The sequence below is a fragment of the Eurypyga helias genome, unplaced genomic scaffold (genome assembly GCF_000690775.1).
Source record: "Eurypyga helias isolate BGI_N326 unplaced genomic scaffold, ASM69077v1 scaffold10904, whole genome shotgun sequence".
Classification (NCBI taxonomy): Eukaryota; Metazoa; Chordata; class Aves; order Eurypygiformes; family Eurypygidae; genus Eurypyga; species Eurypyga helias.
Genome location: NW_010245802.1, coordinates 4311 through 20293, shown reverse-complemented (window position 1 = coordinate 20293; position 15983 = coordinate 4311). Strand labels below are relative to the sequence as shown.

At 37.7% G+C, this 15983-nt stretch overlaps 1 protein-coding gene across 1 annotated transcript in view; it reads left to right on the top strand.

The window, feature by feature from the left end:
• ASAP1 (ArfGAP with SH3 domain, ankyrin repeat and PH domain 1) overlaps positions 1-15983 on the top strand; it is a gene marked incomplete at both ends in the record, with an annotated part of 48252 nt that overhangs the window by 29188 nt on the left and 3081 nt on the right. Inside the window, 5 exons of the mRNA XM_010150204.1 lie at positions 455-570; positions 2461-2528; positions 4710-4817; positions 6175-6403; positions 15931-15983. The exon at positions 15931-15983 is cut by the window's right edge and continues 139 nt beyond it. Of these exons, the coding sequence (XP_010148506.1) occupies positions 455-570; positions 2461-2528; positions 4710-4817; positions 6175-6403; positions 15931-15983 (574 nt within the window). The remainder of the gene's footprint in view (positions 1-454; positions 571-2460; positions 2529-4709; positions 4818-6174; positions 6404-15930) is intronic.

Sequence of the window (15983 nt, the reverse complement as noted above, 5' to 3'; positions counted from 1 at the left end):
GTGTATCCTTATGTTCCTTCTTATGACCCTTGTGCATCCTCACATCCACCCCCTTCGTAGTTCCTTGAATGTGTGGGACTTACGGACCTATTCTAACTGTATCAAAATGATTTTTCAGCTATTTTTTATTGGGCTAATTTCTCATGTTTGAAAAAGAAATTCCAGTAAAGTGGCAGGTAGAAAAGCAGGATTAGGTTTGATTCTTCAGTTTAACTTTTCTTTTTGAATGAACATCTGTAGGTGCTCAGTCCTTTTCAACCACGGCTCAGGAATATCCAATATGGTTTGAACTACCCTTAAGTAATGCTTAAATTTTGAAAATATTATTCTCCTTCTATTCATATTTATCGAGTACTTACACATTTATTATTTAGGAGGATGCTAGATCTGAAATAATAGCACATAGAGCACAGCATACGGTACTTTTCTTGATTGTTTTTTCTTTTGTGTTTAGTGGAAACCTGGATAAGCAAACAGCGTTGGGTAATACGGTTCTACACTACTGCAGTATGTATAATAAGCCTGAGTGTTTGAAATTGCTTTTGCGGGGGAAGCCAACTATTGATGTAGGTAAGTTCCCTATTTAAAATTAGGAAATAAAGATTTCCTAAAATTTCTCTCCGTTATTTTAACCACTTTTATTTATGTCTCACTGTGTTAGATAAAGAATAAGAGTAGTTTGGGTTGGAAGGGAAGTTAAAGGTAGTCTTGTCCAACTCCCCTGCAAAAAGAAGGGACATCTTCAGCTACATCAGGATGCTCAGAGCCCCTGGAATGCTTCCGGGGATAAGGCATCTACCACCTCTCTGGGCAACACAGATGTTCTTTCCCTGCCATGTATTGAGAGTTAGGAAGGTATTCCATGAATCCAGCTTATCAGGCTCAGAAGCTAAGTATCATCAGCATGTCTGTAAAACACTTGCATTCTGTCAGTTCTTGGTATAGGAGAGAAAGTTTCTGAACAGGTATCACAGACTGAAGAGTATGAACTTTCATTTCTTTCTTCCTCATTGACATCATTTTCCTCCACTGCCCAGTAAAAAAATGTTGCATAAATTTAAGTTCATAGCTCAGTGGCCGAAGTCATTGGTTTTCTTAGCCTTTTTATACATCCTTAAGATCTGTTGTAATATTGTCATGTCAGATAATTTGATGTGGCCTTTTGTAGCAGATATGTCACTAATTAAGAAAACGGGAAAGCCATCTGAACAAGCTTAAGCATGTTTATTGGTCCTTCCATTGAGCTCTGTCCTAGGTAGAAGCCAGAACAATGTTCTTCCTGTTTTAGGGTGGTCATGTCTTGTCATGTGTCATCGTCCCTCCCCTTTTTTGGTTTTTTTCCTTTCCTTCAGTGCTCTGACATAGGAACTACATGTCATCTTCAGGCCTTGAAACATCAGGTTTATGCTTAAAGGTTGAAAGTTTGAAATTTAGATAGTCTCTTAAGCTGTGTGTTTACTTCAGCTGAGAAATACTGTATTTTTCATTCCTTTACATATTAAAAATCTTGAACTGTCTCAGATAGAACATTCCATAAGGAGCCCTCCTCCTTCTAGGGATCTTCATTCTTTCAAATTCATAGGCCTTTCTAGATGAATGCTTTGTATTTTCTAGAATTCATGACTGGCATTCTGTATGTAATATTACACACAAACATATTTGGTTACAAGACCTCAGTTTGACACTTTTCAGTTCCCAATCACAGAAATGATTTGCAATCTGGGTATGATGTAGAGCATACTCTGTTCCAACTCCATGGCATTTATAGCAATACTGTAAGAATAAATGTTTACCTAGGTTTTGTCCACGTAAGGTTGGTGTGTGGGGGTTGTCTTTCTTTCTTGAGACTTGCTGCTGAGCATCTAGAAAGAGTCCTATCAGATGTTGTGCCAGAGGACCTTCTGGAGTGCTCAGATATCACCTTTATTCTGATCAGGCATTATTTTAAAATGTAAACCATTTTATAGCCTGTATAAAGATGAAATAGCTAGAAAGTTTTATAGTTAGAATAGGACTTTCTCCTCACATTCAGGCTTCAAGCTGTTATGTATTAATCAAAGTAAAACATGCTTGGATCAACATTTGCTCCACACCCCTCCCCATCTTAGGATAGTTTTCTTCTGTAAGCTCTCTTACTCTGCTTGCTTTTTCTGCTTATTCGTGTAAGAGTTTTACTGGCAAAGGGGTTGAGTGGACGTTGACATGACTGAATTTCTTTGTTCTCTGCTAGGATGGTTAGGAGAGATTTGGGACTGTCCCAGCAGATGCTGCTGTTCAGAAAGAACCTGATAATACATGAAATGCATGGGCACTTAGGGTGGAATCTTAAAGAGCTGCAGCTGCTATAAACAGATGCTTTTGATCACTTTTACAAGTTACTCTGCTAGAAACAGTTAAATGTAATGAATTGTTTCTTTAGACATCTCAAAGAATCACTCTTTTTTACTGTTAATTTTGTAGTAAACCAAGCTGGAGAGACTGCTCTGGACACAGCAAAAAGAGCGAAAGCTGTCCAGTGTGAGGAACTGGTAAGAACCAGGGGCAGGGGGGATGGTGTGGAGGGAGGATTTTTTCTTCTTTAAAGCTGTGATCTACGTAAGATGTCATCACCACTCTATCTCAGACCTGGTACTGCTGCCAGCTGGCTGTATGCTGATCTGAAGGCTTACCATAGATTAATATTTTCTAACCTCAAAACACAACAGTCATTTTCTTTGCAACAGTTTAAGTAAAAATCTTACTTCTGTTGAACTTAGTTATTTTGACCAATATATTTGAAAACCTTAAATACAGGAGAGTCAGGTATTTGAATACTAATTAATGTGTCGTTCTAGGACATTTGGGCTTTATCATCTCAGAAGTTCTTCTTAGAGACATTTCTATCAGGAGTGTAAAACAACCCCTGAAATATTAAATCTGTGAAGATCTTTTAGGTCTGGGTCTTTGTTTGACTTTCCTTGCTTTGACTTTTTCTAGTTTATGTAATGGGACAGGTAGTTCAGAGGTGGTGAAAGTCGTCTTACAAGGAGAATTAAAGCAACTTCAAACTAAATCTCCTTAATGGAGAAAGAAGGAAAAGTGTGATGTCTGGAAGTTAAGGTATCAAAAAAATGTAAAACACTAGCTTTTGTGGGACTTTGTCCCTCTGCTGAACATGATCAGAAGAAAAACTTTCTGGAATTTTGAGAGTGTTTGAGTGATGTTAACAGATGCCACTCAAGAAAAGTATTGTAGTTCAGGAAGTAAAGGTGTTAAAGGATCTTCCCAGGTATTCTTCTGAAGTGGTTAGTGAGGAATAAGGATTCTACAGGAGACCAACAAACTTGTTTGGCCTTAGCCCTCTAAGGTGCCTCTCACCAGCATGCGTTTACTAGGCAAGTGAATTCAAGTAGTATCAAGGGATTAAAAGGTCAGAGTGGTGTGGCAGTTTCACATTCAAGGGAAAACCAGAACCGTTTTCACATGCTGCTTAATTCTATTTCTTAGAACTCTTTTTGCCTCATTTTGATGATCTAAGGAGGACATTTACTTTTTCTCTGCAGCTGGTAATTTTAATACCTTTCCTTTGACAATTGAAAGTTCTTGTAATGTATTAATTAATTACTGCATAATCAACAGAGCTTGTGCTTCACACATCAGAATAATTTCCATATTTCTGGGGATGCAAGTCAACATTTTGCTATAGTTGATATGGCACTCTAACTGAAACTCAGTTACTGCCATGCATGCTGTGTAAGTACCATTTCCAGTGGTTCTGTCAGCTGAAAAACAGACCAGCTGTACAACACACAACTGGTACGGATTGCTTTTTTTATTTGCAGTATATATTTAATAAAGTAGCATCTGCCATTAATGTGGATTTTGTTGTAGAACAGCAACAAATGGATGTTATCAGTGAGCTTATCTAGTAGTTGTTTCAGTTATTGTAATCAAAATTCCACTAATACCTGGCTGATTATTTCTGTTAACTACGATTGAGCGTTAATGCCTCTTTTTTCATTTTTGAAGAGGAAAATAATTTCTGAAGAAGTACAAAATAAATATCAAGATGCTTGCTGTATGGTAGATGAACTAAGCTAATTTCTGTTGCATAGCTGGAGTCTTAACTGAACAATTCAATTTCAGCTTAAGTGGGTTCATTAATTGAACTTGAAAAAACATAACAAAATAAAAATTCTTATTTACAAATTTTGTCAGGAATATGGTTAAAGATGCTCCTGAACCAACTAGTACCAAGTAGACTATAGTTCAAAGGATGCAAAGGAATAAATAATGATGGGAAATCTAAGCACCAGAAAGGAGAATTTATCTCCTCAGAATAACCATAAATAGCAATTTTCTTTTTTTTTTTATAGGTCATTGAAGTACTAGTTCTTTAAAGAATGCAAATACGTTATTATTTCAGCTGGCAAAGCAGAGGAATTTTGTGCATAAGACATACTGGCCTCATCCAGAGAGAGGGAGGGAAATTTATTTAAGTACAAGATAAATATCTTTTATTTTGATTCCAACAGAAGGATTGTGATTTTGGAGGAGGTTTGCCTTTTACCTCAAATGAAGGATGTTTGTATGACTGCCATGAAATTCTCTGTTTAATGCCTGGAAAAGTTGTAATCTCTAAATATTTCGGCTTACTGCTTGCTGTTACAGAACTCTGTTGGCCACCAAAGAACACCAAGTATTTTAACAAGAATGGTTATTTCTTTCAGCTTTCTCAAGCCAAGGCAGGAAAGCTAAACCCACACGTCCATGTCGAGTATGAATGGAACCTTCGGCAGGAAGAAATTGATGAAAGTGATGATGACTTAGATGATAAGGTAAGCATCAGTTACTGATGAGGCTTTGCACAAAACTAATTAACATTTCTGTTCTGTGGAAATGCATGGGAATTAGAGACTCACTTTAACCTTTTTTCCTTCAGGTTTTTTTTTTTGGAGGTGGGGGGTGAACCTAGTTTTGAGGTCTGTAATACAGACTGCCAAAGTGCTTTTTGAATAAATTTTGTCAACCTAGTTATTATGGACTTGTCAAAGCAGAACTTCTGAAACTCAAGACATACAAAATAATATAAATCAGTAAATGTAGATTACTTTGTCATTTTATCCCCTTCTGAATTCTAGGATGTTCAGTTTTAGCTGGAGGAAATCCAGAGCTTACATACTTTTTTTTTTCCCATAAATTAATGTAAAACCTAGTTGTTGAATTAACTAACTCATGTTTTTCAAAAACTGCTTTGCACTTTATTCCTGATTTTAAAAAAAAAGGGGGAGGGGAATGGAAAGAAAAACTTGAGGGCATAGGATAATTGCCATCCCAGAACATGTGAAAACATAGCTTCAGTGTCCTACTTTAGCAAGTCAGTTCATTACTCTGTGCTGTGTTTCTGTAATAAATGGGAATACACCCATTCATTACACCTCTCCTATTTTATATGGGTGCTGTAGAAAGGAATGTGGCCAACTTCTCATTTTCTGTGACATTTGGGATTGAAAAATTCAGAAACCAAAATAATTTACATGTTCTCAAGGACAGTAGAGAACAAAATGATTATCTGTGCAAGGAGCCTCAGGAGGATGGCTGAGGCTGGATTGGAGGTAATAGCCTGCCTGAACCAGAGCTGCCACGAGACAGATCATGCTCCATATGCAGCTGTTAATATACAGCAGTCAAAAAGTGCTGTGTAAAATTCCTTCAGAGGGCAGTTATGTACGTTGGAAAGAAGAGACATGCCACGGGATATATTGGTAGTTCAGTCAACAAACACATCGGATGTGTTATTTTTAATATGCATCAATATGGTAATATACGTGATCTTTGACGATAACTGGTCTGAATAAAGAGCCATTTGAACTAGAATTTACTCATATTCTAAAAACTTTCCTAGGATTGTATTACTATGTTGTTCAGTATATTATTATTGTGTGTCTGCTGATTTAAGAGTAAGTCTACCTTTGTGTACGTGATGATTTGTTGATGCTACAGTCTTTATTTTTCAGTTAGCGGAGAGGATCTCTCAGGTTGGGTCACTGAGAAGGGGAGGAATGTGGGCTTGTTTGTCCAATAAAGAAAGAAGTTCTGCTCATCTTCACTAGAATATGTTCTGCTATATTCTTTCCCAAACATATTAACTATATTCAGTATTTAGACAGCTGTATTTGTTTTTCCTACTCACAGCCTAGTCCTATTAAAAAAGAAAGATCTCCAAGACCCCAAAGTTTTTGTCACTCTTCGAGCATCTCTCCCCAAGACAAAATGACTCATCCTGCATTTAGCACTCCTAGAGACAAGCAGAGACTCTCCTATGGAGCTTTTACCAACCAGATCTTTGCTTCTACAAGCACAGATTCACCCACCTCTCCAACTGCAGACGCTCCTCCTCTTCCACCTAGAAATGCTGGCAAAGGTAAGTCTGTCTTCACGCTACACTTGCAAGCAGTAATTTTTCAACGCTCATCCTTTTTTTAACCAGTTGCATTACAATGTTTCAAAGATGTAGAGTGTTTTTCTTATTACACTGATGAAGTTATATGGTTCGGTGCATGTTCAAATCTTAAAAAAAACAAACCAAAAAAACCCAAAACAAACAAAAAAAAACCCCAAAACCAAACAAGCAAAAACCACACCCACAAAGAAAGGGGGACACACACACTACACTTTGTAATGGATTCATTCACAACAGTGTACATGAATAGGTGAAAATATAAAGTAATACTCTGCTAAATAAAAGTCGGTTCGTTTTATGTAGAAATTCTGGTCATATTTGGAGGAGCATTTTCAAGCCTTTACAGTCACAAAAAATACAGGTGTGTTAGAAAAAGGCTGATGGTGCGTGGTGCTGTACGATGATGTGCTGAGTAGTGTCTGGCAGAAAGAAGAAACAAAGCTTTGGAGGAGAGGGGTTGTAAGAAGACTCCCTCTTCTTGCAATCAGTGCAGAAAAAGAAAAATACCAGAACGACCTGTGAAGTGTGAAGCAAGTTGGTATTAAAGTTCCTTCCCTCTCAGCGCATCAGCACTCTCCTGTTCCGTTGTGGTGAGTGCTATGAGGGTGTGAAGAACCAGAGAAAAGACCAAGCGTATTGCCAGGTAGTTAACAAGTCACTTAGGCACTTACCACTAAGGTCTAAGCTAAACATCACCCATTCCTCCCTGAGTGAAACAACCATTTTGCTCTTGTGGATTTAGCCATAAGGAAGGCTTATGCTACAGTTCAGTGTTGCAATCTGCATTTAGTTGAAATGAATGAGATGCTTTTTCTTCTTAATAACAGTAGTGATGCTCTTGGTAGTGCTTGGAAGGGAACTTTTTCCCATAAGGACTTACTCTTGCAGCCATAGTGGATGGTGGTTCCTTGACCTAAATAGCTGTAAACTCCAAGTTTAGAGGATGTATTTATGGGGGAAAAAAAAGTTATTTTACTATAATTCATGCAAATCTACTTTCTAGAACAAAAAAATAACCCTTTATTTTTTTCCCTTTTTTTTACATAATGAATTTAGAAATACCCAAATTGTGTTTTTATAGTAGACTTGTTAGAGAAAACTTTCATTGTGATGAGGGTAACAGTATAATTTAAGGCTTCAGCAGTTATGCACTTTTGTTAGCACTGCTGTAATTTCATACTTCATTTCCTCAACTGGTAGTTAACTTTGTTTTCCAAAAAAAAAAGAAGAAACTAGAATGTGAAAGAGTAAAAAGGACAGAACAGAGTGTGTTGGCATCCGATCTCTGCGTTTACATGGTTCAGTTGCTGTGCTGAAGAACTACTGTTCCACCATCAGTCTTTGCCACGTACTGGCAACTTTCAAATGAACCCCTTGTTTTCGAACAGGTTTGCTTTCCGTTAAGAGGCAAAGCAGTTTTGCCAAGGTATGCACTTGTCACATGAGAGTTCATAATCCAAGTTTCTTTATATCAGTTCCATTAGGGACTTCTCATTCTTTGTAACTTGGTTGACCTTCCTGTTGGCATTACAAGATAACTTTTTCCTTCCTCTCCCCCATATTTTTAACATGCTCTAACATTCTACTGATGATTGTCCATTGTCAGACATACTGCCTTAGATGTTCCTTCAGTCTGGTCTGGGAGAACTCTTTTTTGTCATAAAGTATCAAGACTTGGAAAATAATCATTAATCCCGTTTGCTGAAGAAGGTTAAGGAGCCTGTGCCTTGTATCTGTCAGTACGCTGCTTAGTATGTGGTCAGCTTCCCATGCATTACTGTGAACATTATTTCTTTGTCATTATATAGTGTAGCTCTCACACAGACCTATTCATAAAATTGTCTTTTTCTCCAGGAAGGGGAATATTTATGTGCAGATTTCATGGTAATTATGCATTCAAGTTTCAGAAATATCAGGCATTTTCCTAGATGTTTGTGCAAAAACTCCCAGATGAGTGAATCAACACAACACCAGAGCTACTTGGAAAGAAGTGAAACATTGAGTTCTTGTGTGTTCTCATGTCAAGGATTATGCAAAAGAAATCCTTATTGTTATTGCAACCAAATAATATGATGATACCACAAAATAGGAAGAACTATTACCTTGTAGTGGTAATAGTGACATTAACTACTTCATTGGAGTGGAAAATACCAGATTCACAATGCGAGTCTGAGAGGTTGAATGAAACAACTGCTGCATTCAAGTCCCTGGGCTTCTTTTCTTCAAACATGACAAAATTTTAGTCTGTGAATGATGCTCATTTTTTGGTTGATTTCCATTCAATAATATTACAGTGTATTTAATCAGATTTAGAAGTTCCCATTAAATACATGCCTGTGTTAAGGAATATTTTAACAGACTTAAAACAACAGGGGAACAAAGTGGCAAGTGCACAGAACATTCATCAGTGTGCAGAAGTCACTCTAGCAGCATCATTGCAGATGCACTTATATTTCATTATAAAGTGTGCTGCACCTTGTTATCTCTCCCTCTCCCAGCTCCCAGATTGTTTAAAGGAAAAAGCAGCAGAGACTCTACTTCCATAAGACACTGGTGAAACATCTTAATTTTGTAACAGTCAGATCATTTCATTTCTGTTGGACAAAACAAACCTTTAGAATACATCTGCTTTTTTGAGTTTAGTAGTAATAGAGTATATCCCTTCCATCAAATTTTAACATAAAAGCTCACTTATCAAATTATTTTTTTGTTAGAAGAGTTCATTTTAATAGCTCCCTGTTTGATGTAAGATTATAGGAACAGATAGTATCATATTTTGCTCTAAGTTCCCTCAATAACAAGAGTAAGAGCAGCATTGAATCTGTAATTAAATCCAAGCTTAGCTTCTGTCCCCAGATGTAATCTAACATTCATCCCTGCTCTGCTGAGAGGCCCCGTTAGATACCGTTCATTTTAATAGCTCCCTGTTTGATGTAAGATTATAGGAACAGATAGTATCATATTTTGCTCTAAGTTCCCTCAATAACAAGAGTAAGAGCAGCATTGAATCTGTAATTAAATCCAAGCTTAGCTTCTGTCCCCAGATGTAATCTGGGGCCTCTGCTGAGAGGCCCCATTAGATACCAAGGGACCCTGCTAGAACATCCCAACAATCTGTAGGGAGTGGATAGCTGGTGGGATCCACATGTTAGGAGGAGACAGAGCTTTTTGAACTTTCATAGTGGTTTATATCCTTGGGAACATACAGAGAAAATCCTTTTCCAAGGCATGTTTCCTCTTCTCAGCCTAGAGAGGAGAAGGCTCCGGGGAGACCTTATAGCAACCTTCCAGTACCTGAAGAGGCTACAAGGAAGCTGGGGGGGACTTTTTACAAGGGCCTGTAGTGGCAGGACAAGGGGTAACGGGTTTAAATTGAAAGTGGGGAGGTTTAGATTAGGTATCAGGAAGAAATTCTTCACCGAGAGGGTGATGAGGCACTGGAACAGGTTGCCCAGAGAAGCTGTGGATGCCCCATCCCTGGAAGTGTTCAAGGCCAGGCTGGATGAGGCTTTGAGCAACCTGGTCTAGTGGAAGATGTCCCTGCCCATGGCAGGGGGATTGGAACTAGATGATCTTTAAGGTCCCTTCCAACCGAAACCATTCTATGATTCTATGTTGTAAATTTCAACAACTCCACCTCCCTCAAGCCCTGTGTAAGCTGGCTTCACTTGCCAGTGAAATTCTTTGGTAGCAAGGTTCCATGGTGTTTGCAGAGATGCCACCGTGGAGTGGAAGCCGTCAAGTCTGAACTTTAGGGGAAAAAAGGTAAGTTTAGAGCAATTTACATAATGCATACCACTCTTGCCCATGTTTGTAGTAGGTATCGTGTCTAAAAATTAGTTGGATTAATTGTAAAAATTTTCCATGTAAAATTGTTGGAGTATACCTATATGGGGATTTTTTTTAAGTTTCTCCATTTGTCAGTATAATGGAAGTAGAGATTGTCCAGATCGATAACTTCTCAAAAAAATTCTTTAAAAGGCTGGAAAAAGATGTGTCTTTGAGTTTATTTACGTTCAGAAGACAGATAGCTGTAATGATTTTTGAGTTACTACTACCCTGTTAGTATTTGCTATCAGTTCTGAAGTTGAAGGTTCCTGCATCAACAGTGTAAAAGATGTGCCTGAATATCAGCTGTTTCTGTGCAAATTGTGAACTGATAATGAGTGTTGGCAAAGACAGTGGTGTTCTGCTCTAAACCAGCTCATTTGTTGACTCCTCTTGCTTTCTGCCATCTCTGCTTCAGCTTTAGTTAATCCTACTAGAATGAGTAGTACCGAGTATTTTTACAGAGTACAGTGGCTGGTAGGCCAACCTCTGTATGCCTTTCCAGTAGTTTAGCCCTGTTCAAGTTCAACTTACTTGTGCTGTCAGTCAAGTCTTTAGTCTGAAACTTACCAAAAATAGTCTTTTTCATTAGTCTTTCCAGCTTAGAACTATGTTATGGCTCCAGACCTATAGCAGGTCTTCTGCCTGTTGTGAAAAAGCTCCAGAAAAATTAAATAAATCAGCATTTAAGTACTCACATGACTCAACACAGTGACTGAATCAACTTTTGCACAACCTTAACTGCAATTCCAGTATGAGGGCAGTGCTGCTAGTGGGTTTTGTATAAGAGTTAGGCGTTCTAAGCCAGGTTTCCTTAACTTTAGCTGAAAGCTAATTGATGGTTCTGCCTATTTCTGTCATCTGGGACGAGCATGGAGGTCAGGGATCAATTTTACATCGTCAAGTTACACTTGGATCTTCGATACTTACAAGTTTGCATATTTTACACTCGTTCACAGCTCTAATTTGAGGTACATAAACCCAAAGACATTACCTTCCTCATTCCAGTCCACTGCTACTGCAGACACCATCTCATGTAATCTGCTTCTTGGTCACACTCAATTCTAGCCAAATCAGCTTATTTGCATTTACTGTTAAATTAAGGAGGTTGTGTGATGGCATTGCACACAGGACTGGGCATCTTCAAGTCCACTAAACTACTTTGCTCGTGTACCAGCATTGTCATTTAGCTTCAGTGCTTTTCTGTTGTCGGTGCCTGTGTCAGGGCACTACCTGGAGAGCCTCACACAGGTCTCCGTTTCTGTGATGTTAGGCTGAACAAGCCAAGTGTATTTCACTTTTTCTGATAAAAGAGTATTTTTATTCTCCTATCATTTAAGTTGTCCTTTCATCATACTAGCCCTAGCTGTTTAAACAAGTTTTCTTGAATATCACTGACCAGCAGTGTAGGGGCTGCATTGTTGTTTCTGCTGGAAATACGACCTCAAACTGCCTTTCGTCCTGTTTATTTTTTCATGATTGTGTCATACTGTGGCGGATCAGGCATTACACAGGTCATCTCTACTACCATTTTCAACTGGAGTCCCTAATTTAAAGTACAAATGCTTTCTAGTCTAGAATTTGATCGTTGTATATACTGTTGCTTTTAATCTCATTTCTCTTACCTCAGCCTTGAGGTCATCCAGTGTGTTCTGTTTATTTTGGGTACTTCTCAGATTCTACACTTCTTGCATACACTTAAAGACTTAATTTTTTTATATTCCTATAAATGTGTTGTACATTTTAGTTAAATCTTACCAGCTATCCCATTCAAACTCCATTTTTTTTAGTACCATAATAGGAAGGGCTGACTGCTATTGATTTCACATGGGCTTTTTATATTTGTACATCAACCCAAAATACAACATTCTTTAATATAAATTTTGGCTCTTTTTTTTTTTAACAGAACTTGTTTTAGCATTAATTACAGAATATGCTTCAGACGCTAATGTTGCATCAATGTTTATTCTTAGCTTTCTTGTTCAGAGTGATTGTGATAATTTTTTTCTTTAATTATGGTCTTATTTTTAGTACTAAAGATAAATGATCTAAGTGAGACAAAGTGAAGAAGGCTTTTAGTAATATCACTGCAAAAATGTCACTCATAAGAACATTAAAAATAAGTATAACAAGACCTGTGAATGAAATTACTATTTTCCTTTGCAGTACCCGTTCTGCCTTTAACTGGAATACTGGTTTATCCATACCTCTCATTACATGGTAAAAAATAAATACAAATGTGAGGTTTTCACACTTCAAACCCACCATTTCTTGCGTGGATGGTAACAGCTTTGCATGGTTTCACAAGTACACAGGTTAACAGATACTGTACTAACTGCACAAAAGCTGAAGGGCAATGCACTATTAATTGCAAACCTTTTCTAGTTATTTTAGTACAATAAGCTTGAGATTGTCTATTTGCACATGAAAAATGTGATCCTTTTAACAAGAAAGTGATGAAAGATGACAGCAGCTTTAGGGAAAGTGACTGCTCTCCAGCTAACTGAAGAAAAGAGCCCAACAGAAGCAAAATTTAAAAAATTGTAGGTCAGGATTACTTTTCTTTTTGGCTTGTGTGAGGAAAAGGATTTACATGAAGCGAACTTTGTAACTGTGAGAAACTGTCATTAAGATGACTGTGAAGAAGAAATGGTTGGCTTTGCTTGCTGCCTGGTTAGAATGACCAAACATCTTTGATCTGGAAGAATAACTTCTCTGATTAGTACTTCAAAGTATTTGTCTAGCCTTGCGTGGTTAGAAATAGCTTGTAAGAATTTTTGAGGTTTAATACATAAATATATGTAATACGAAGTACTTCATAATAATTTCACTGACACTTGTTACATCATCAGATCTTTGTATTATTTGACCAGTTCTTTCCATAAACTGATTCAGAATCCAGGATGTTTCCCACATTCACTTTATTCGAAGCGTGACGTGACCTCTGTGTGAAAAGATGTTGTGGAGTTTTCCTTTATTTTAACTGACTTTAAAATTACTTTGCATTTCAGCCATCTAATCATTAGTGTATGACTTCTAAATTCACATTTATCCCTTCCACGATAGCAATGTAGTAACAAACGCTAGGAGCCTGAAAAGGTGCACTGCTTTTAATACCGTAACACCTCTTCCCTGTAACGGTTGTATGCCCTGTGAAGTTTTGACAGCTATTAGGTGGCAGTGGTTTTCAACTCTTGTGTGATGTCTGGAGGGATGCGCTACTAGTGTGAAATATAAAATACATCCACCTAACCACACTTAAGGTGTCTTTAATCCTACTAAATTTTATTCTTGTAGAGAAGGATTCTTCGTTTTATTGGCAGTAAAAAGGACAAATTTCACTTCTTGTCTGAAGCTTTGGTTTTGCAATAAGCGTACAACACTTTTTCAACGCATTTCCTCCACTTCTTTTCCTCTCAGACAGGTGGTGGCAGGGCTGGAGGCCGTGCTGGCGTGGGGTGCTGAGGCTGTAGTGCAGGACGAGCAGCAGGACACTAGGTGGTGGTAGGACAGAACCTCTGCGCTGGGGCCATTCCCCTCCTGCAGACATTTTGGAAGTGTGTAACTCCTTTTCGAGATGTCAGGACAAGAGAAGAATACTGTACTGACATACTGTGTGTTTTCTACATGTCTGAAAAGCTAATGTTGCTCGTCAGCGCTGGGTATTGAATTTTCCTTTCCCCCTCACCACTCCCAGTTAATTGTGGTTTACAGAACAACCTTTGATTCATATTTATTTACTCAAACTAAAGAATTTCTAACTTGCAGAGATCTAGGGGATCACCAGTCAAAACTTAGCATAAGGAAAGTGATACTTTTGCTGGCAGAAACTTTTCAATGCATGGTTTAAATTAGTTTGCTTTTTTAAGCTCAAGGAAGAAATGAAAATGAGGAAGGATACAAATTGGGAAACAATCTTACTAATTTTCACTTACATTTGACTGCTTGTCAGTTAATGTTTTTTTTAACTTGGAAGTAAATTGAGAGGAACAACTGCAAAATACATAATTTGATTTGTAAGAGTAAGCAATTAATAGAAAGCAGGGCCGGAAATACCTGTTGGGGTTGTGGTTGACATACTCTCCTGAGCAGCAAGATGCCTTCCAGGCTTGAATCTGGAAGAGAATAGATTGAATCATTAACTCATTGTGGGCAGTTTTATTAACCTTTCTTTGGGGTTAAGAAGAAAGAGGGAGAACACTGAAAATATCTGCCAAATGTGTACACATGCTCATAGGATAACTGCAGTTACTTTTTTCAATTTTTAACATTTCACTGAAAGAATTTTAGCAAAGATTATTCTTCACTGATTTTAATTCTTTTATGATATATAGTAATTTGGGAAGGAAGGCAGACACTGGTATTTTCAGTCTGCCTATAGAGACTGGTAGAAACTCTGGTATGGGCTTTGTTTTTTTAAGAGGCAGCTCTAGTTGTGCTCGAGCTCTGTTCATAATCAGTATATCCTGATTAACAAAATAAAGATTTTTGTCTCAAACACTGTTCAATTAGGTTCTCAAAAATAGGCAACTAGGTTCTATAGTGCTACAAATATGTGACGAGAGACTTGAAATTTCAGGCGTAAATAATCTGTTTTTAAAACTTTGTCAGTTTTCTGCATTTATCCAGGGCAAGGCTCTTACATGCAGAACCCAAACCCCAAAACCAAAACCCTTAAAGCTGTTCTAGCCTCATGCAGACCAATTTAGACAACTGTTACAAGTGATTTCTTCTGTCAGTAATGGAGCTGATGGAGCAGTGCGCCCCTCACTGCATGTTTGCGCCCTGCACTGCTTCCTTGAGCTGCTTATTAAAAGATACTCTTGAAGGTGAATGGTGAAATTGATTAGGGAAAACTCTTGTCTTCCCTCTGGGTTATTTTGTCTTTTAATCTGTGTCTGTTCCCGTATCCCGTAAAACATGTGTTGTGTTGAATAATCCTTGTGCCAACATTGATGCAGGGGGAAATAAAGGGTTTGAGGATAGGGGAGACTGCATAAGCTCTTATAAGCAAGGCTACTATAAAATCTCTAATCTCAGCCTCAGAAAGGGCTTTCTGGTGTTTATTTTATATGCACTGCATACAACAATTTGCATTGCTCTAAAAATGCATATTCTGATGTATTTAAGACACAGGAAGTACAAAATGGACAATACTACAGGAAAAACTGAGTCTTACAATTCTGTATCCAAAATGTAAGGAAAATCTGTAGGTAGATTTCTATTCTACCCCTCCCCCAAGTTTATTAAGAGATACTCTGGAACAGGAAAAAAATCCCACGTAACAACATCTAAAAAGCTATTTTGTTCTGGTAGAAATTACTACTTATTTTAATCCCACATGCTAAATATTACTCAAAATTAAGATTTCATGCTTTCTTTTTTTTTAACAGTGCCTAAAATTAGAAATCCTGGAGTGATTAATCCTGTATTTTTTAAACATAAGTACATGTGTCATTCTGTTGTCAAGTTGCTTATATTCCCAGGGCTAAGATGGTTACAGATGTGGTGAACGTGTCGTTTAATCTAAAGAGTGTTTTGGCATGGCTTGTCTTTTTATTTGTCTTTTGCTGCACTTCGCTGTGGGTCTGACTGTGATTTTTTTTCAGTGCTGCTCTGACGTTTATGCACATGTAAGAAGATTGTTTGTTATTTTGCAGGCCCACCTTCAACCCTCCCTCTAAGCACTCAAACCTCTAGTGGCAGCTCCACC